Here is an 18,977-nt window from a genome sequence, read left to right as displayed (position 1 = left end):
TTTTTTTTCGTCTGGCGGGATGACGGCTTATCGATAGCGTTATCTAATCGTACCCGCTTCCCTGCAGGAGCTCTCCAACACCACCATGGAGCTTGGAATGATCAACCGCGTTTGGAGACTATTATTATCTTCAAAACTGTGAATTAATTCCAGCCTACCTAGACGATCCTGAGAAACTTTGGCGACATCTCAGCGCCTCCATGTGGTCACCCACACACCTCGCAACATGACGAGACTCGGTCCATTGACCGCGCAGGCCCTAGTCAGTTCTCCCCAACTCACCACACGACCCAACTAACTCCCCCCCCAGGGCCGCTCGCCATTTGACGATGTGGTCGACGGCGAAGGCGACGATGACCCGCATGCACCCACCCAGCAGTACGACAACCGCGGACGACCAGTCAACCCCGAGACGAAACGGATGAACCGTGACATGGTTCGATCCCACAATGAAGTGATGCAGGTCATTGGCGTCGCCGAGCCGGATAACACGCCGACCACCGCCGATGTCGATTCGGTGCGACGGTACTTCAACTACGAGGATGCGGTGGGCACGCGGTTGCTGCGGTTCGGCCGCGCGCTGGAGATTGCCGGCGTCTGGGGTATCAACGGCATGCGACTGCGCATTCTCCTGTACAGGCGGTACGCCGACATTTCCTTCTTCGAGCTCTTCCAGCATGAGCGCAATCAGCGATCGGTATCATCCGCTCTCATGACGGGTCTGCCGACGTTTCTCGGCGGCCACGTCTTCAAGATGGCCACCTATTGGTTCTACCCCTACCCGAGGAAGAACAAGTTTGTCAACATGGCCCTGTCATACATCAGGGTACACCTACAGCTGTATGTCTTTCTCCAGAGGCTCGACATCATCCCCTCTGCGACATGGTTCCCTTCGTTGAGCTTCTTCATCCCGGGCTCGCCCTCGTCGCCCATCGCTGCGCCGGCACCGCCAAAGGACTTTAGCCCATCATCGCTGGTGCAGTATGCCGGCGCATGGTGTGTCAACTCGATTCCCTTTATTTCGTACGTCATCTGGGGTCAGATCTGGACCGAAGTCACAGGCCATCTGTGGCAAGAGTTCTACGGACGACTGCCAAATACCGTGCACCACCGCAAGCCTCCGCCGCCGCCGCCGCCTCCACTACCGCCGGTGACGATTCCGGAGACGCCGGAGCCGGTTCCCGACGTAGACCGTCAACAGCCCGAGCCTCTCTCTGAGCTGAGGGGCGAGGACATCCTCGAGGACATCCCCCCGGAAGCGGAACCTAGCGACACACCACCTGTCCAGGCAGTCCGCCGACCAAGCGCGTTCTCGGCTAGGGGAGACGACTACGGCAGCGATGACGAAGAGGACGGAGGTGTCAGTGCGACACTCATCAGCTTCGACGTGGAAGCGACAGACTCAACCGATGCGCCCCCCGGGCTTTGGTCCGCCGAGTTGCGACCAAGCACGGGGCCGGATTCTGGATACGGCGCCTCCATCCAGTACATGGACACCATGTTGACCAGACTGCCGGCGTGTCTTGCGTCGGACATCTTCACCGTCATCTCAGGCTACGTCCTGGTCTCGCCGTACGAAGCCGTCGCGCTGCGTCTGGTGGCGAGGTCCTACCGCGAGAGGATGGGCCTGCCCACCTTTGACATCCACGATACCAACATCTTTAGCGGCATGACGCTGCGGGGCGTGACCAACTTCCTCGGGCTGGAGTTCTTGCACCTGGTGATTGCGGGTGAGCTATGGGCTCTCATCACGGGTCTCGCGCAGTGGTTCCACATCACGGAGGAGGAGTGGAAGCTGTGGAATGAGATTGAGGAGGCCGAGGCTGCGGAGGAACGGAGGCGTCAGGGGCAGATTTAGGTGTGTGGCTTGGCGTTTGGGTGTAAAGTCACCTGGGTAGTATGGCGTCTGGCGTATGCATCACGAGATACCTCAAGTACAATAGTCTTTTCAACTCCTTCAACTGAGGTATTCGTAACGTTCGTTAAATTTGAGGGGTATCAACAGTGCACCGGTGGTTCAATCCGTCCCACAGCTAGATCATCTCTTCTGCTTGTCTTTTCCCTTCCTGAGCTTCTCCGCCTTTTGCTCCTCGACGAAATCGCGGACAATGTCAAGCAGGTCCGGGTTCTTCCGGGCCAGCAAGACGACGTCCTCCGTGTGGACTGTTGATCTCCGCGCGTGCCGACTGAAGCTCTCTAGGTCGGTGGCGACTGACTCTATGAAATGGTTAGCATCGCGGGGTTTCAGATCGACAAGTTTGTCAAGACGGAAGAGACGAGAGAGCTAAAGCTCACCAATCTGGGCCCAGACCATTTCGGTCAGCGCGCCAATGTACTGCGGCGTGGCGTTGCAGTTCTGTTTGATTGACTCCTCGTCGACGATCTTGCCAACTGCGAACCAGAGGGCAGCCTTGAGACGCTGGAAATGTTTGTCAGTAATGCTCATTTGGGTTGGGCAGGTAGCATAGGCACCTCGCGCTCGTCTTCGTTGGACAAATCTGCCATATTGACGGCGTCTGATGGGAGTCTGGATGTCTTTCCCACTTTACGCGACAGACGCGTCGCGGGGATTTGGCGGGAGGATACTGGACTGCGCAAGACGATCAAGATTTCGTCCGTTTGTCAATGCCACGACAGATCGAGAAGCCGTTCTACTCTCGATGTTCCAAAGAGATTCAGGCTATTCCTCGGTGGTCACACCGGCGGTCGACTGTTCGGAAGGTTGACCATATCGTCGAGAGCGGAACGGTCACATGATGTCGCGCCCCTTTCGCGAAGGTGATGACTAAGCTTTCCAGGCCTGAAGCTCCAGCAAAGGCTTACACATCAGTCCAGAGGGGCATCGCAAGACTGCCATTCACGATTCCTTGCCAACAGGCAATACATCAAGTCCGTTATAGGCAATTCCCGTCAGGATTTAAAAGGGAGATCCCTTAGTCACCGGTGGATTGGCGCTGACAGAGTGCTCCGAAGTTGTTGCCCGTCAGCGGATGCTTGGGGGGATCACCAAAGAAAACGCACTGTGACATCACTGGACGAGCCCCCTGTAAGACCCTGGGCCGGCCGCTGAGCCTCCACCGCCCAGCGAGGTTCTTCATTGCTGTGCCGTCAATTGGCCAAAGTTGGCGGGCTCCTTCAGGTGGGGCCTTGTGCGCAATTTTGACCGCGCGGGCCGGCTCTTCAACGTCGCGATATTTTTCCTCGGCCGTGAATTTCAATCCTCGTTTCTGCTTTCCTTCTGTCGCCGTCCCTTCGAAGCTACACCTATCGGAGCCAAACTACCCTACGCTCTCAATCAACTATCCTACGATCAATCGTCCGTTCGAGCGCACCTCGCGCAACCTCCAACCTACCATCAAACAATCAACCTACGGAAACCACCCCACCACCGCCAAGATGTCCGCCGTCATCAACCTCCTCAACACAATCTGGACACGCTTCAGCACCAACCTGCGCGGCACCCTCGAGGGCATGTCCGCAGAGAAGTGGATCCGCCTTGTCATCATTGTCGGCGCCTACTGCCTGCTGCGCCCTTACCTGATGAAGCTGGCCGGCAGCTCGCAGATGAAGCAGCACGAGACCAAGCCAGAGGACGAGTTTGACGGACCAAAGGCGAAAGTGCAACCCAACACGCTGCGCGGGCAGGTCGATATCCCCGGGGATAGCGACGACGAAGGCACCAGCCAGGCCACGGGCGCGACGTCGACGTCTACCGACTGGGGCAAGAAGGCGCGCAAGAGGCAGCGTGATGTGCTCAAGAAGATGATTGATGTCGAGGAAAAGAGGCTTGCTGAGCTGCAGGAGGACGATGAGGATAAGGACATTGAGGAGTTCTTGGTCAAGGAGTAGGGAGGTGTGGTTTGTTTGGAGCGGCTGTTGGATGGCGTTTTGGGCTCTTGACGGTTGATTAGCATCATTAATACCAATGTCGGTGCTCGGCTCTGCCTACCTGGTTATTTGCGCCGTCGTGATGAGGCGTTTGGATCCTGGAGCATGCACACGAGTTGATGCGATGTCACACGATGTCTCTCATACTTTATGGACCGTCGGTTGGACTACTCGGGTCCAGAAACCCCAAGGGATTATGCCCGAGGATGAACTCCTGTTGGACCTCGAATGCCATCAGATTCCGTCCCTTTGCCAGTGAGACCGTACTTGATGACTTCTCAGTGCTTCAACCCATATCTTCTAAAGACATTTCCTGCTGCGCATCCATCAAAGATCTCGGCCTGTGATCAGATTCATGCCCAGCCCATCTGCGCTGGCAGAGCCTCGTCAATCTGGCGACCTTGCTGACCACCAACGCTAAGACCAGCAGTACAACACAGGGATGGGAGTTCCACTAAACTTTCGTCCCCTGTGGCCTCCACTTGACCAATGCACCTCGCTGAACTGCACTTGCTCCAAGAAATCGACTTTCCAAACGCGTCCCACGGATCAAGACCCAAGAATCTTTCTTCTTCACTAGCATTCTCCAGCCCAATATTTCCCATTCGATGGCGATTGCGCCACGGGCGACAGTCTCTGATTGATTGCTCGTCGCTGAGCACTGACTACACCGGCTCGACAGACGCATGCGACGAACTGATTGCGACACCCGCTACAAACGTCAGGCGCAACGGCGAGATGGCTTCCGCACTGCCAGCCGCCATGGCTACTGCCTCATCCATCGACTCGGCCGCGGCAACGTCGACCGACTCCCCTCCTGCCTCCAAGAAGTTTAAGGCATCTGACCTCCCTCTACCATCCGCGACCAGAGCCGCCATCGAATCCCTGGCGCACAGCTTCAAGAAGAAGGGCGGATACGACGCCATTCGCAAGGAGGTCTGGGACAAGTTTGCAGCGAGCGTGAGTCTTGATTGACATCTCATCGCACGACAGACAATTAACCCACGCAGGATTACGAGGCCCAAGTCACGAAAGCCATCCTCGAGGTAGCCGAACAAGAAGTCGAACGCAACCCCGGCCAGCTCCTTACCCTCGACCGAGGTAAAGCCGCCGCCCTTATTGACGGTGCTCTCGAGCGCTCTGGCGTGTATCAAAAGGCAGAGCAGGTCATCACGCAACTCATCGACAGGGCGTCAATCGAGGAACGCATGCGACAGCTGCGCCGCGTTGACATTGGCGAAGACGAGGCTGCGGCAGAGCAAGAGCGGGGAGCCAAGACGGACGAAGACTACCACGCAGAGACGTTGGCGAAACAAGCCGAGCGTGAAAGGGTGCGCGAAGAACTGAGACAAAAGGAGGCCGCTATCGAAGAAGAGAAACGCAAGATTGCACGGGAAGAGCGCAAAAAGGTCGAAAAGGAACGCGAAAAGGCCGAGGAGAAGCGTAAGGCCGAAAGAGACGCCAGGCGGGCTGCCAGAGAGAAGCTCCAAGCAGAGCGTGAGGCCGAAAGAGAGGAGCGCCGCCGCCAACGAGACAAAGAGCGGAGCCGAGACAGAGACCGCGACCGCGACCGTGACCGAAGCCGAAGCCGCAGCCGCAGCCGCAGCCGCCGCAGGGATAGAGATCGCGATAGAGACCGTGATCGGGACCGCGACGACCGCGACCGTGAACGCCGGGAAGAGCGAGATCGCAAGCGTAAGGAGCGGCACGAAGAGACTGAGGAGGCCAAGCAGAAGCTTTCCCAGGAGCAGCTCGAACGACTCGAACAGGAAGCCCTTGCGGATCTACTCCGAGAGAGCAAGCGAAGCACGGCAAAGCAACCCGAGTTGGAGATTGACGAAGCGCTGGCACCACCTCCTAGGAAACTGGCTCCCGCGTCTGCAATTATGCCCTTCAAGAAGGTTGCCTCCTCGCGAGACTCGCAAAAGGCCTCAGAGTCGAAGAAGGCTGTAGAGGTGAAGAAGGAAGCTCGGGATGCCAGCGTCGCTGCGACACCAAAGGCCGATGCACCGGTTGTCAAGGCTAGAAGCCGCAGCCGGTCACAGGCGACTGGCAAAGACCGTGAGAAGGACAAGGACGGCGATGACGATAGACGACGGACCAGAGATGACGACGACCGCCGCAGACGTGATCGTCGGTCTAGATCTCCCAGACCGCGTGATCGATCTCACGATAGACGTGACAGGTCGCGGTCAAGACCCCGACGCGATCGCAGCAGGTCTCGTCGGCCCGAAAGGCGGGAGAGAACTCCCTCACGCACTCGATCCAAGACTCATCGTGACCGCAGCAGATCCCGCACCCGCCACGACCGCCGCGACAGGAGTCGATCTAGATCTCGCGACCGGAGAGACCGCGTTCGCACCGACAGGCGAGACCGGAGTCGCTCACGCCGCCGCGAGAGGAGCCGGTCCCGGGCACGCACCGATCGCAGAGACCGCAGCCGTTCTCGTGTAAGGGCCGACCGCCGAGACAAGTCACGCTCCCGCTCCCGGACCCGCACGGAAAGGAGAGACCGAAGCAGATCTCCACGGCCTGACCGGCGCGAATCGATCCGTCGTGAACGCAGCCGCTCTCGCCCTCGCCGGGACCGCTCTTCCGACCGGAAGCCCTCTGAGCGCGATCGCAAGAGTCGGTCTCGCTCGAGGCAGCCTTCTCCGGCCGTGCGATCTACTCCCAGGCTGGAACGAGACAAGGACGAAAAGGAGGCTACTAAGATGGTCGAGGTCCGCAAGCGCGAAAAGGAAGCCAAAGCGTACCTTGCCGCACAGCGTGAGGCTCGGGAGAAGGGCATGCCGGTCCCTGGGATCGACGATAAGAGAAGCACGGGGGATCGCTCGCCGGAAGCAAAACGCAGGCGCGACCTGGATGAGATTGATCGGTATGTGCCCCCCGGCAGAGACCGAGAGCGGCCTCACGACCTGGCCCGGGATGACGAGCGTCGTCGGAGTCGCTCGCGCAGCAAAGATCGCGAGCGGGATAAGGACAGAGATCGCGTCAGGGACAGGGATCGCGATCGTGATAGAGAACGCGATCGAGACAGGAGAGACAGAGACCGCTCTAGAGATCGCTCTAGAGATCGACGGGACCGAGACAGGGCTAGGTCAAGAGATAGAGATCGGGATAGGGACCGCGATCGTGATCGTGATCGTGACCGCCGCAGCCGGAGAGACCGCAGCGTCTCGTCGCGGCGGGATAGACGCGACCGAGACCGGAGCCGGAGCCGCCGAAGGAGTAGGAGTCGCTAGTTGCCTCTGCGCCCGGCAGGTTAGGTTATTTGTTTGGCCAAGGAGGGTTAATGGGAGTGCCGGCCTCGGGTGCGAGTACGGGTACCGGATGACGTTGGGTCGTCTTGGGCGTGAATAGGGTTTATGGAACATCATCACATGGCTCACTATGGCATAGGGCTGGGACTGTGGCATCGGTAGTATCAGTAGCATCAATCGCACAACGATAGCCCGGAGGATATGCGTATCCAAGTGAAGTTCAATTCTGCTGTGGAGGCTTGCTCCTAGCCGTGGGTAGAAATCAGGCTGGACATGTGGCAAGTCTGCCGTCTCTGATATGACCCGCCGCTCAACTCACTCCGACCTAACGCAACGGTACGGCGGCTAGCTTCCGGACCGGAAACACCGCGCCGAATATACCCACAAAAAGCGGTCTCGACCCGGACAAACGACCGGAAACCCGGAAGCACAGGGATTGGCTCAGACCCGACCGCCCGCACGGCGCGAGCTGTCATGGAGAAGACGCGGCAGGGCGAAGGAGACTCTTGCGGGCGGGCGGCGTATCCGAGAGACCTAGAACCCTGCGTGGCATCCTGCCTCTATTAACGCCCACGCCACGCCAACGCTTTCACTGCACAGTAAAACCAACGAGTGATGTTCCTCAAGATGATGGGCACGAGAGACCTTTCAACTTTCCCACCATTTCGCCTCATTGCATTGCCTCAGACAAGCGCAATCCTCCCCCGAATTCATTTTCTAATCCCAGACTACAGTGATGGAAACACGAGGCGTTCGGATGACTGCGAAAGGAAAAGAGAGAGCCACACTAGCATGACTCAAAAGGCTCAAACACACTGTCTGACCCCATCAGCTGCAAGTGAGTGCGAGATTCGGGGCAGAACTTTTCGGTTTCGCGAAGCACATTGACACACAGCTCTGAGGCGTCGAAAAAAAAAATCAAAGTTTCCCTTGCAACACAGCAAATTGGGACCCCCCAATTTCCTGTAAACCCCGTCGGAAAACCTTACTCTGTACATAGCCTTGCCTTCTTTGAGACGATGACACGTTGACCTGGGTCGAATCCATTCCCCAAACGCCTTTGTCCGCGGCTGTTTCGAATAACCGTAAGTTTGTAGCTCCCTTTACGGAGTAGACAACGTCGCAATGCCTATATGCCTCTATGCTACGCAGCCACCCAAAGAAAGAAGTTAAAAACTCGGGCAAGGTATCAAACCAGCTTCCTAATCGGTTCGGCATGGTCATCATCCCCAGTCCACTCGCCCTCTCTGTCCTCTCAAGTCTCACCGCACCCTCACTTTAAGGTTTCCCAAACACACTATAGCATGTTGAAATCTTCCCTGAAATAGCTATGCATCCCAATGACGCGGTCCAGGGTCCAGCCCTGCTACCGTTGGATCAAATGGCGTAGCCGGTGGGCGGCCCTACAAAGATTGCAAAGATCTGTGTGGGCCAAATCCCCAAAACGTCGTCTCAGGAAAAAAGGTCCCGGCGGTTCCGTCTGGGGAAACTCTATTCTGGCTTCTTGGAACATCATCTGAACTTTCTTTCACGGAGGACTCCGTTCACTTTCCCAAAGTTGCCGGCGGACGCGCAATTTTGCTAGGTATACAGTCCGCTTCTGCGCGCGCAGCTGTGCCGTTCAATCTTGTCACGCTTGGCACTGTCACCGCGTAGCTCGCAGATGGGGGCAAGCCGAGGATGGTGTTATTCAACATGGGCAGGCAAGTCATGACGGCTTCATAGCTAAGATGAAGATGAGCGGCAGAATAGATTGGAATGCCGCGATATTAAATAGTACAAAAAAAAAGTAGACAGGAAGAAAAGACTGTCTCTGCAAGTCCCTTCCAACGGGCCACATGTTATCCAACGCCCCCAAACGCCTGTAGTCCAAGTCTTCCCACCCAACCACACGCCTCGAAGTAGCAATCAAGCTGGGGGAGTTGAGGTGTCCTTGGGAGTGTAGTCCCTAAAGTTACCATTGAGCGGATCGCGGTCGAGCAGGTATTTGAACTTTTCCGAGTTGCGCTTGACGTAGTCCGGCACATCGTGGTTCTCCTCAATGCGGTCAAAGTTGGACTCGCCTCGGCCGAAGCTGTCACGTGTTAGTTTACCGTTAAGGTCAAGGGACATAACCACTTACATGTCGTGACCGCGACGTGCCACGGAAACAATCCAGTCGGGGTCCTTGAACTCGGGCTTGTTGAGCTCTACGTGGGAAAAGGAGTTGATCTTCTGAGCCATCTCCTCGACGGTGCTGAAGCAGTAGCTGCAGTGCCAGCCGCCCTGGTTGAAGTGGTGGTCCTGTGCGTTGTGGCGAAGGTCATGGGGGAGGACGGTGTCGACGCCGCGGTAGACGGTGGCCTGGGGGTGGTTCCAGTCGTTGCGGGAGAGCCACTGGTACGAGTAGTAGTAGATCTTGGAGTGGATGGAGACACGGGGCGGGATCTCGCAGTTGCGCAGGGCGCGGAGGACCTCGGGCTTGGGGATCTCGTCCACGTCGGAGACGATGAGGATATCGTCAATGGAAGCCTGCTGCGCGCCCTCGAGAGTGGGGATGACCTGCTCGTACATGGCGTTGCGGCTCTTGGCCTCGCGGTCCCATGTGCTGCTCTCCTTGAGGGCTTCGAGGTCCATCTGACGGAGAATCATCTTGTCGTGCCACGGCTTGAAGAGGTCCCAGTTCTCCTTGATGTACAGCGGCTTCTGGTTGTCGGTGAAGGTCAAGGCCGACTCGAGAATGACAAAGTAGTCGACGTAGGGAGCCATCTGGCCCAGCCGGACCTCGAGCATCTCAACCTCGGTGTTGATGAGGAGCAGATCGTACACCTTGCGCTTGCGGACCAACTCAGTGTTGGCCGGCTTCAAGCGGAAGTGGTCACAGTACTCGGCGGCCTTTGCGGGAGGGAGGACCTCGCTGCTGCCGGCTTTAGCGAGACCATCGTACGGCGTGCTGTTTGGGTGTGTGATCTTGCGGGCATGCTCGGCAACCTCTGTGTGAAGATCGAGGCGCCAGACGAGCCAGATGAAAACGAGGGAAGCAATCACGGCCAGATACTTGATCTGGTGACTTGCTGTTGGTTTGCTCAACATGGCTGCGGTGGGTATAAGCAAAGTGACCGGGAAGAAGGTGGAAAGGGAAGGATGCCCCGTGAGAAAACCGCTCAAACCTTGAGCTCTCAAAGATGAACAAGACCACAGAGAAGAGAAGACGGAGACCGGCAAACTATCGGCCAAATTGTGCGAGCAGTGAAATAGAAAATGAGCGAGGTGAGGGGTACAAGCTGAACTTGTTGAACTCTGCCAGGGACACAAGTTCGGTTGGCCTGAGCTCCTTCAAAGTTCAGACCTGGCGCCGTATCTGAGTCGTTGGTCTCGAACATTTCAGAGGTCAATCCTATAAGTGTCTTCGCCCATCATGCTTGTACATTCATAAGCCCGCCGAGCTGAGGCCCCCCTTGAGTCTGGGCAGGGGTCACGCCGTTGTGTTGGAGCCCTTTCGGCGCCATGCCATTCGAGAACGTGATAGCGAGAATGTAATCATCGAACGCATTCCTCGTGGCGGAGAGGGCGATGTTGCGATTGACGCCAAGTTGAACCCACATACAGCCGCAGGAACGTGTAAACTCGCGATGGTACGGGGCCATCATCCATTCGTACGAAGTAGACGGGACGAGCGGACGGCTCAAGAGGGAGGGTTGACGTGCATCAGACCCTGGATCGGTGTTAGGATGAGCATTTCGGGCGGCACTGGCATGCAGATACTATTCGCACGCATACTTCCGGTGGGGAGGCCGCGCCGCTGCAGTGTGAATGTCCTCATTCAGAGCCGATGCAGAGGGCAGCCATGCCATCTTGGCGCGTAGATAACGACATTCAGTAGTCGACACTTGTCAAGACTCAAAGACTATCCCTTGATCTGCCCTAGCACGCCTAGCCTCTCCGTTTGTCTGGGTATGGTTGTGGACTATTGACTGCGGTCCATAGACTCTATCCGTACGGAATACCGGTGGACCCAGAGGCGAGCCCTGAGGTTGCAGGCGGGACGGTGCGGGATCCTCGGAGAACGAAACACTGGAGACAACCATGTCCGAGGTCTTTGCAAGATTGCTGTGCTCTCGCCTTGTGGCCGTATGGCCGTGAGCAGATGGTGGGCTTGGAGCTGAAGAGCAAAAGAAAGAAAGGCGGCGAGTCACAGGCCATGATCAGGATGGTAGACCAGAACTTGCAGAATGGCGGGCGCACTTTGTCATGATTGTGGTGTTGTGTTGTGAACACATTTCGATGGTGGCCCGAAGATGTCTCGATTGACGTTCAGCTTGTCTTGTGATGGACATGGGTTGAGCCTCACCACCTTGGTCAGTCTGACAAAGAGAAGATGAGCTAGATGTCTGTCATCCCAACGCCGGCCACAATGTCTTGGATCCCGAGAACCGGGTCGAATTTGTGTTGGCAGCCAAGGGAGCTTGCCTTCTCCCAACATTCCGGCCATGGCAAAATGGGGTTGGAATGTGGATACCGAACGATGAAGCATTACATCGTGGTGGATGATGATGGCTGTAGTGTTGATGGCGACGAGAGCCGTGGGTAATGCAATGGAGCGTGGGGGACATTGAGGCCACTACATAGTAGACAGCTTGGTGGATGGTAGCACAAGTCACGGGCGATCCCTCCGTTACACAAAACCGGTCGGTGCTTGTGCAACCTCGCCAACTCGCTTCCAACGCTTTGGTTACCTAAGCTTACCTAAGGTTCTTACCCAAGGGCCTTACTTAAGCGGTACTTGTAGTACATTTGTGCCAATGTACCCGATGATCTAAGGATGCAGGAGATGAGAGCGCTAAGTTTAATGCTTCCCCCTGGCCTCTGAGCTTAATTAAAACATGACAGGCGATGGACGGCCAGCGGCACAGGCAGCGCCCCAGCACCAAGTCGTCAATCCGCTGCATCGCGGGGCCGAGCCAAACAAACTCTCAGGGATTGGGACTGCCCTGAGGAACACAATTCCGTGTAAAGTACGGAGTAAGGTACCTACTATTACTGTGTAGTGTAGAGAGAACGGAGTGGTGTTTCCCCTTTTTTCGCGTTACACGGACCCCCCCCTTTGGCTCAGCCGTTGTGTCTTGCTTTGTGCGGCGTGCCTTTGTCTCCCTTGCAAGTCCCAAGCCCGTCAGCACTCATCTCAAGCTTTCAAGCGCTTCTTGACTTCTCTCCCCCTTCCCTCTGATCATCACCACTCTGTACGGAGTACTGCAACTCCCGCTGTCATTTTCCCTTCCTCATCCGAACACCTCCACTCTTTCTGAATCCCCTTGAAAGCCTCGATATAAATTGCCTGCCACAAGGTTCATTGGCAAATTCCATCGCTACCTATTGCACGACACGTTGCTCTTTTGAGTCTTCTCTCTACGAAGTACCTCTGCAGTCTGAGGACCCGACCGCAGTCCGGACGCAGCCCATCTCTCCGAACAATCGCCAACTCTTCAGAATTGTGTCGTGATCGTAACATCTTCCGCTTCATCAACTCTGCCGACTGCCGGACTGCTACCAACATCAACTAGGTATTGCAACACTCCAACCACAACCACAACCAAAGACTGGACAGACTAGGGACGACCAGGGTCTCACTTCGCTCCCTCCACGTGCCGGCCGCCCGACTTTAGCGCCCCCCCCCCCCCCCCTTCTCCGCCATCCTTTTTCAAGCCCAGTGGTCAGTCAGCCCAGTCCAATAAGGTGCCCGTACTATTTCGTACCGTCGCCAGGTACATTGCAGCCAGCAGAAAATACGAGAACATCCACGCTGCGGAAGGGAGCTCCTTCGGGTCCCTAAGATTCCTTTCCTCCTTCGTGCAAAGGTACCGTATCCGTACTGCAGGCACCAGTCCAACAAACGGCGCAGCGCTTCAAACATCCGCCTGCCGCCACACACCTTGTAGTAGTCTTCACCCTCTTCTGTTCCTCTATTCATCCTCCGTGCCTCTCTCACGCTTTTGTCGCCTCCTTGACCTGCAAGGTAGTTCGCACTTTGCATCCTTCCCTCCTCCTCCCCCATCTTTTCTTCTCGTCTTTCCTTGTCGCTTTCTGTCGCGTCGCTGCTGCACTCCATCTCTCATGCCTTCCGTCTGACGCAACAACCCCCATCCTTTCCTTCCCATCCGACGCACCCGGCCCACCACCGACTCCAGTCCCGTTGTCTACCGCCGTCTCCGTCGCCGTACCTTCCGACCACCCGCCGTCGCTTGGCCTTCTCACCGTGCAACGCAACCATGAGTACGCTGCCGACCACCGAGAAGCCTGTGGGCTCCAAGGCTCTTCACCCGGCCTTCTTCATCGCGTGCGTATTCATCGTCAGCCTCGCCGGGTTCTTACTAACACTTCCATAGGAGCTGGATCTTCTTCTCAAACTTGACCATTCTCTTCAACAAATGGCTTCTTGACACAGCCGGCTTCAGTAAGCACCCTTTCGTCCCTCTCGTTAACCATTGCTAACCACCCGCAGAATACCGTACGTCCCGTCACCACCTGACCCTCATTGCTCCCACTGATATGTCCCAGCCGTGATCCTCACATTCTGGCATCTCGTCTTCTCCACCCTGGCGACCCAGGTGCTAGCCCGCTTCACCTCCCTCCTCGATGGCCGCCACAAGGTCAAGATGACGGGCCGCGTCTACCTGCGTGCCATCATGCCCATCGGCGTCCTCTACTCGGGCTCCCTCGTCTGCTCCAACCTGGTGTACCTCTACCTCTCCGTCTCCTTCATCCAGATGCTCAAGGCCGCCGCCCCCGTCGCCGTCCTCTTCACCAGCTGGGTCTGGGGCGTCGCCGACCCCTCCATGAAGACCTTTTACAACATTCTGCTCATCGTCGGCGGTGTCGGCCTCGCCTCCTTTGGCGAAATCGAGTTCTCCTGGATCGGCTTCATCTTCCAGATGGGCGGCATCATCTTTGAGGCCATCCGTCTCGTCATGATCCAGGTCCTCCTCAAGGGCGACGAGAACGCTCAAAAGATGGACCCCCTCGTCAGTCTCTACTACTACGCGCCCGTCTGCGCCGTCATGAACTTCTTTGTTGCCTGGTTCAGCGAGTTTAGCAAGTTCAACGTCGAGGACTTCAACAAGGTCGGCTTCACCATGCTGCTCCTCAACGCCAGCGTCGCCTTTGCCCTCAACATCTCCAGCGTCTTCCTCGTAAGTCTGCCGTCTCCATGCCTACATGGCCCATACTGACAAGACCCCCCAGATCGGCAAGACGTCAGGCCTCGTCATGACCCTCACCGGCATCCTCAAGAACATCCTCCTCATTGTCGTCTCCGTCCTCATCTGGCACACCAGCATCACCGCCCTGCAGTTCGTCGGCTACGCCGTCGCCCTCTTCGGCCTCGTCATCTACTCCACCGGTTGGGACCAGCTCAAGGCCTCGGGCGCCGGCGCCGTCGCGTGGTCCCGCAACGTCTGGAACTCCCACGCTCTCGACGAGGGCCGTCTCTCGCCCCTCCTCCGCCGCGCCATCTTCTTTGGCCTGCTTACGCTGATCACCCTCATGGTCGTCATGGGCTTCGCCTACAAGGGCGCCGCGGCGCCGGCCGACTGGTTCGCCAAGGTCAGTACCGCCAGCACGTAGATGCCTTACTTTTTCCTTTATTTCCAATCATCAAAGCCTGGAGTTTTGGGACAGCGCGTTGTGTACAAAGAGAAGACATTTGGAGTTTGGAAAATGCGTGACATTGGACGGGAGGGGGGAGTGATGGCTGGCTTTTCAAACGCGCGGGGTTTTTGGGTGGCCTTTTGGGTCTAGGCCACTCTTGTAATATTGTATGTCATGAGCAGCAGATATCAAAAGCCCAGCTTTAGAATACATGATCTGAATGAAGTGCCCTCCCCGTCCCTATGAACCATCGAGTCTCTGAACCCGCAAGACGGAGTAGCGTCTAGGCGATGGGCAGAAGATCAACATCGCGATCCATTGGCCTATCACAAGGTTCGTGACCTGCAGCCAAGGCTTACTAAACTATGGAGATTCAACCCAACAATCGCCCATCTCCTCTCGCACGTCGCGTGTCATTGCATTCGCGCGCAGCGTACGCAGCGAGGAAGCCCCTTTTCTTCACAATATTCAGAGACGCCACGAAGTAAACGGAGCCGACTGACTGATGCCACACAGCCTCAACTACACATATCTCAACACCAATCTTTCCCATCGCAAACCCCTTTCCGAGAACCTACGTAGTAGCTATACCAGTCACCCCACCCAAAAAATGAACTTCACAACCCACCTCCTAACCACCAACCAACCCCTCTACCTCTCCTCCACAACCTCCGCCTTCCTCGCCGCCGCCGCGCGAGGGCAAGTCCCAAAGTCCATCCTCGGCCGCTGGCTCGCAAACGACAGGCTCTACATCCACGCCTACATCAAAGGCGCAGGCCGGCTCCTCGCGCTGCTGGACCTTCCAGACATCGTTGCCACTGCTACTCCCGAAGCAGGAGGTCAAGAGGATGCCTCCGAGCTTGACGCTGGCTCTGCCACGGTGACGGAGAGACTCCTATCATGGCTAATCGAAGCCCTCGTCAACGTCCGCCGCGAAGAGAAGTTCTTCGTCGACGTTGCTTCGCGCTTCGGTGTTGATGTCAACTTACCCGCTGCGCACACGTCCGAGAGTAGTGGTGCTGATAGTGACCGGCGGGTGAGCAGCGAAGACAAGAACGCAGGCCTACGCGCCTTTGAAAGACTCTTCAGCGCCATCGACATCACATCTCCTCCAAGTGCACTTCTCCCCTGGCTCGCACCAGCCGTCCTCTTCTGGGCCACAGAGAAATGCTATCTCGAAGCTTGGTCCGGCGCAAAGGGTATGATTCCTTCGTCTGCCCCTGCGACTTCTACCTCTGCGGCTTCTACCTCTGCTACGTCTGCCTCTGGCACCTCTAGCACTAATGCGACTACGTCTGGCAAAGACACAGACACAGACCTAGACGGCGGCGCCCTAAGAACGGAATTCATACCCAACTGGTCCAGCCCCGAATTCAGAGCCTTTGTAGACCAGCTCGCCGCCATCATCGACGACGGCGTAGACGAAGCCGTCCAGCTGCACGGCGAGGCAGCAATCAAACCCGAACTGGAGCGGGCTTCGGCGATGTGGAGAGAGGTCTTGTTAGCGGAGAACGACTTTTGGCCTGGGGAGATGGAGGAGGGTGGTTTGCGAAGTGTTCCCTCTGCTTAAAGCTCACGCTCATCACACGCTCAACTTCATCAGACCCTCACTTTCAACTGTGTACTGAATTAAGCTATGATCATTACCCGATCCCCATGACCTTAGTAGCCAGAGCAAATCCCCGGAGCTCAGTAACCGCGCCGCGAGCGCATGGTATTACCGCGGAGTCCCAACGCCGTTCGCTATGCTGTAAAATCGACCAAAAATAAAAAAAAGCAACCATGTGCCCCGCTTTACCATGTTGAACCAAGCACTCAGACGGCAATCATCTGCGGTCCTCGCTCGGTCTGGTTCTCTGCCAATTCATCGTCTCCATCAGCCGGCAACGGCACAGACCGCGCCTGCGAGACGTCTCCCTCAGCAACCGCCACCACAGTGTCGGCCGCCGACATCTCGTTATCTTCTTCATCTTCCGAAACCTCCTTCACCGTGCAGGTAAAGGCGGGCTTCTCCACCTTTGGCGTCTCCTCGTCCTCTGCGTCCATCGCGTCTACGTCCTGAGCCGCCACAGCCTCCACGGCGGCAACCTCGGACGAGGGAATAATATTAGGGTCGACACAGTCGTAGAATAGCATGAAAACGTTGCCCTGCGCTAACAGCTCCTCTTCGTCAACCTTGCGAAGCGTGTCGTCGCTGAGGCGCCACCAGTCCATCTCCGCATCGGGATCGTCATCCAGGGTCTCCAACTTGGGCGAGGTAACCTCGTCGCCATCGCTCGGCGGTGAGTGTCGAGGGAACTTGCGGTAGCAGACGTAGTGTCCGTTTTCATGACGACCATAGTGCGTGACAACGGCCCGCAGCTCGTAAATCGGGCCGGTGATGTACGACTTGCGCTTGTCGCCGGCAATCATGGAGGACCGCGGATCCAACAGCCATTGCTCTTCTTCCTCCTCCAAGACCGGCGAAGCGGATCCGTCAGGGGGACTGCGGCCTCCCGTTTTGCTGGCACTACCCAGACACCACGGGCCGAGGTCCAACGTCAGGGGGAATCGAATCCCCGACGAGTTCTTGTACATCATTCCAGTATTCTCGTCAAACACTGACCTGTTCATGTGGACGGCAAGACTCTGCGGCGGGCGAGCAATGACGGCCTGTTTCGTCTTTATTGACGAGACTTTGAAGTTGGAAGGGAACTTGCACTTTTCCGTGAGCGTCTTGTCCTCGAAATCATCCTCTTCCAGCGCCTCCTCAACGGCCGCCAGTCGCAACTTTGGCTCCTTGAGCTTCTGCTCGTCAGTGTACGATGCTTCCGCTCTCTCGACGAGGAGGGTCAGCAGTCTCTTTGCTTTCAACAGCGTGCATTTGCCGCATTCGACGCCCTCAATGGACTCGATATGGGCGTACGCGTCCAGCAGCTCGTACAGATCGTGATCGTTGCCACCCACGTTCAAACTGAGAGTGAGGCAGTTGAAGGGGATCATGGAGAGTCCATCGGAGTGCCCACACTCCACGCAGGCCACCCGCTGAGCGATGAGCCCCTCGAGGGGATTCCTCAGGGATTTGGAAGCCGCGCTAATCTTGGATGCCGTCGACAGACTTTGATAGCCGCTGTCGTCGCTATGCTGGCTCGTCGCAGTATCATCGTTGGCGCAATCTGATTCGAATCCCGATGTCTTGACCATCGCCTTGGCCACCTTTGCAATCTCCCGGTCGACCTCGTCGAGCAGCTTTGAAAAGTATTCCTGCGCATCCTGCTGCTGCCACGTGCTCATGTTCTTGAGCGAGCCTGGCGTCCACAGCGTCTTGCCGTAGTTTCGAGCGCTGTTGAGGTCCTCAATCAGGTTGCGCAGGGTGTCGACGGCCTCGACTTTGCGGCGGTCAATCTCGGGGTCCTGGACTGGATCGGCCAGGTATTTCGGAAACGGCTTCAGCGAGGCGAGCCCTTGGAGAATGCTATTCTGGTAACACGAGTTGTCGAGGTTGCCCAGGCCCGGCGGGTAGTTGCTGGAGCCCTTGAGGCTCATCATGGCCCCGGAGACGGACGACAGCCCTCGAATGCTGGCTTGCGAGACCGTCCCCATGATGCCTCCCTGTCTGTCCATGCCGAGAATCTTTTTCAGGAGCGCACTCTTGGCCGCATGTGTTCTGGCTTGGTTCTGGAGCATCGGTCGCGGAACGAGCGGCGGGTGCAGCCAGGCTTCCAGAAGGGTCAAGGCGTCGTGGGGGATGAGCCAGACGATTACGTGCCAGAGGGTCCGAGAGGCGTGGGAGAGTAGGGTGGTCGGAAGGGAAGCGCCGAACACAGAGACGAGCGCTGTGAGGACGAGTGCGAAGAGAGACACGACGACGCTCGGCTCCGTCAGCCTCGTCCAAATGGTCTCGTCGGCGTGAAGTCGTCGGTGGTAGTCGGGTCCGCCGTAGGAGTGCTTGGTCGGGAGGGAATTCATAGTCGGGGTTGTGTACTGGTGCTGGTGGGATTTCGAAAGGGACAGCTTCAGGCGAGCTTCTGCAATGCAATATCGGAGAGGCCGCGCGCTGCCATAGCGAGGAGGGTAATTGAGAGGTGTCCAGTCGTGGCGATGCTCGCTGATTAAGTGGTTGTGGGTGAGTAAGGCCCTGGAATGTCTGCACGGATGGTGTTGAGGTGTCGCACAGCAGTGCAGCGCTCGAGACGGAAAGTAAAGACAGCAAAGAAAGATGAG

At 57.0% G+C, this 18,977-nt stretch overlaps 8 protein-coding genes across 8 annotated transcripts; 5 read left to right on the top strand and 3 right to left on the bottom strand.

The window, feature by feature from the left end:
• Positions 1 to 226: 226 nt before the first annotated feature.
• Positions 227 to 1,858, top strand: BDP55DRAFT_548601 (uncharacterized protein; the record flags this gene model as incomplete). The annotated part of the gene is made up of 2 exons (XM_060568855.1): positions 227 to 262; positions 311 to 1,858. 2 exons carry the CDS (start codon positions 227 to 229, stop codon positions 1,856 to 1,858), a joined length of 1,584 nt encoding a protein of 527 aa, XP_060431569.1.
• A 180-nt stretch (positions 1,859 to 2,038) lies between these two features.
• BDP55DRAFT_726784 (kinetochore component CENP-S-domain-containing protein) lies at positions 2,039 to 2,505 on the bottom strand (the record flags this gene model as incomplete). The annotated part of the gene is made up of 3 exons (XM_060579193.1): positions 2,039 to 2,217; positions 2,296 to 2,419; positions 2,473 to 2,505. The coding sequence occupies 3 exons, from the start codon at positions 2,503 to 2,505 to the stop codon at positions 2,039 to 2,041; spliced, it is 336 nt and encodes a 111-aa protein (XP_060431568.1).
• Positions 2,506 to 3,396: 891 nt separating this feature from the next.
• On the top strand, positions 3,397 to 3,849 carry BDP55DRAFT_630009 (trafficking PGA2; the record flags this gene model as incomplete). Its single annotated transcript, XM_060572101.1, has 1 exon — positions 3,397 to 3,849. The coding sequence occupies one exon, from the start codon at positions 3,397 to 3,399 to the stop codon at positions 3,847 to 3,849; it is 453 nt and encodes a 150-aa protein (XP_060431567.1).
• Positions 3,850 to 4,113: 264 nt separating this feature from the next.
• BDP55DRAFT_71199 (complex proteins associated with Set1p component shg1-domain-containing protein) lies at positions 4,114 to 7,450 on the top strand. The gene is made up of 2 exons (XM_060578195.1): positions 4,114 to 4,848; positions 4,899 to 7,450. Exons 1-2 carry the CDS (start codon positions 4,378 to 4,380, stop codon positions 7,131 to 7,133), a joined length of 2,706 nt encoding a protein of 901 aa, XP_060431566.1. The 5' UTR covers positions 4,114 to 4,377; the 3' UTR covers positions 7,134 to 7,450.
• A 1,609-nt stretch (positions 7,451 to 9,059) lies between these two features.
• On the bottom strand, positions 9,060 to 10,223 carry BDP55DRAFT_692490 (family 17 glycosyltransferase; the record flags this gene model as incomplete). Its single annotated transcript, XM_060577120.1, has 2 exons — positions 9,060 to 9,225; positions 9,274 to 10,223. 2 exons carry the CDS (start codon positions 10,221 to 10,223, stop codon positions 9,060 to 9,062), a joined length of 1,116 nt encoding a protein of 371 aa, XP_060431565.1.
• Positions 10,224 to 13,396: 3,173 nt separating this feature from the next.
• Positions 13,397 to 14,750, top strand: BDP55DRAFT_726780 (triose-phosphate transporter; the record flags this gene model as incomplete). The annotated part of the gene is made up of 5 exons (XM_060579192.1): positions 13,397 to 13,464; positions 13,514 to 13,581; positions 13,630 to 13,635; positions 13,686 to 14,317; positions 14,370 to 14,750. 5 exons carry the CDS (start codon positions 13,397 to 13,399, stop codon positions 14,748 to 14,750), a joined length of 1,155 nt encoding a protein of 384 aa, XP_060431564.1.
• Positions 14,751 to 15,189: 439 nt separating this feature from the next.
• Positions 15,190 to 16,393, top strand: BDP55DRAFT_657927 (uncharacterized protein). Its single transcript, XM_060574442.1, has one exon. It carries the CDS (start codon positions 15,280 to 15,282, stop codon positions 16,342 to 16,344), a length of 1,065 nt encoding a protein of 354 aa, XP_060431563.1. The 5' UTR covers positions 15,190 to 15,279; the 3' UTR covers positions 16,345 to 16,393.
• Positions 16,394 to 18,938, bottom strand: BDP55DRAFT_657926 (ubiquitin carboxyl-terminal hydrolase). Its single transcript, XM_060574441.1, has one exon. The coding sequence runs from the start codon at positions 18,720 to 18,722 to the stop codon at positions 16,590 to 16,592; it is 2,133 nt and encodes a 710-aa protein (XP_060431562.1). The 5' UTR covers positions 18,723 to 18,938; the 3' UTR covers positions 16,394 to 16,589.
• Positions 18,939 to 18,977: the final 39 nt, after the last annotated feature.

Source organism: Colletotrichum godetiae (assembly GCF_030913485.1).
Source record: "Colletotrichum godetiae strain CBS 193.32 chromosome Unknown BDP55scaffold_13, whole genome shotgun sequence".
NCBI classification, from domain to species: Eukaryota; Fungi; Ascomycota; class Sordariomycetes; order Glomerellales; family Glomerellaceae; genus Colletotrichum; species Colletotrichum godetiae.
Note: the sequence above shows the minus strand (reverse complement) of the source record. Positions and strands in the feature narration are given on the sequence as shown.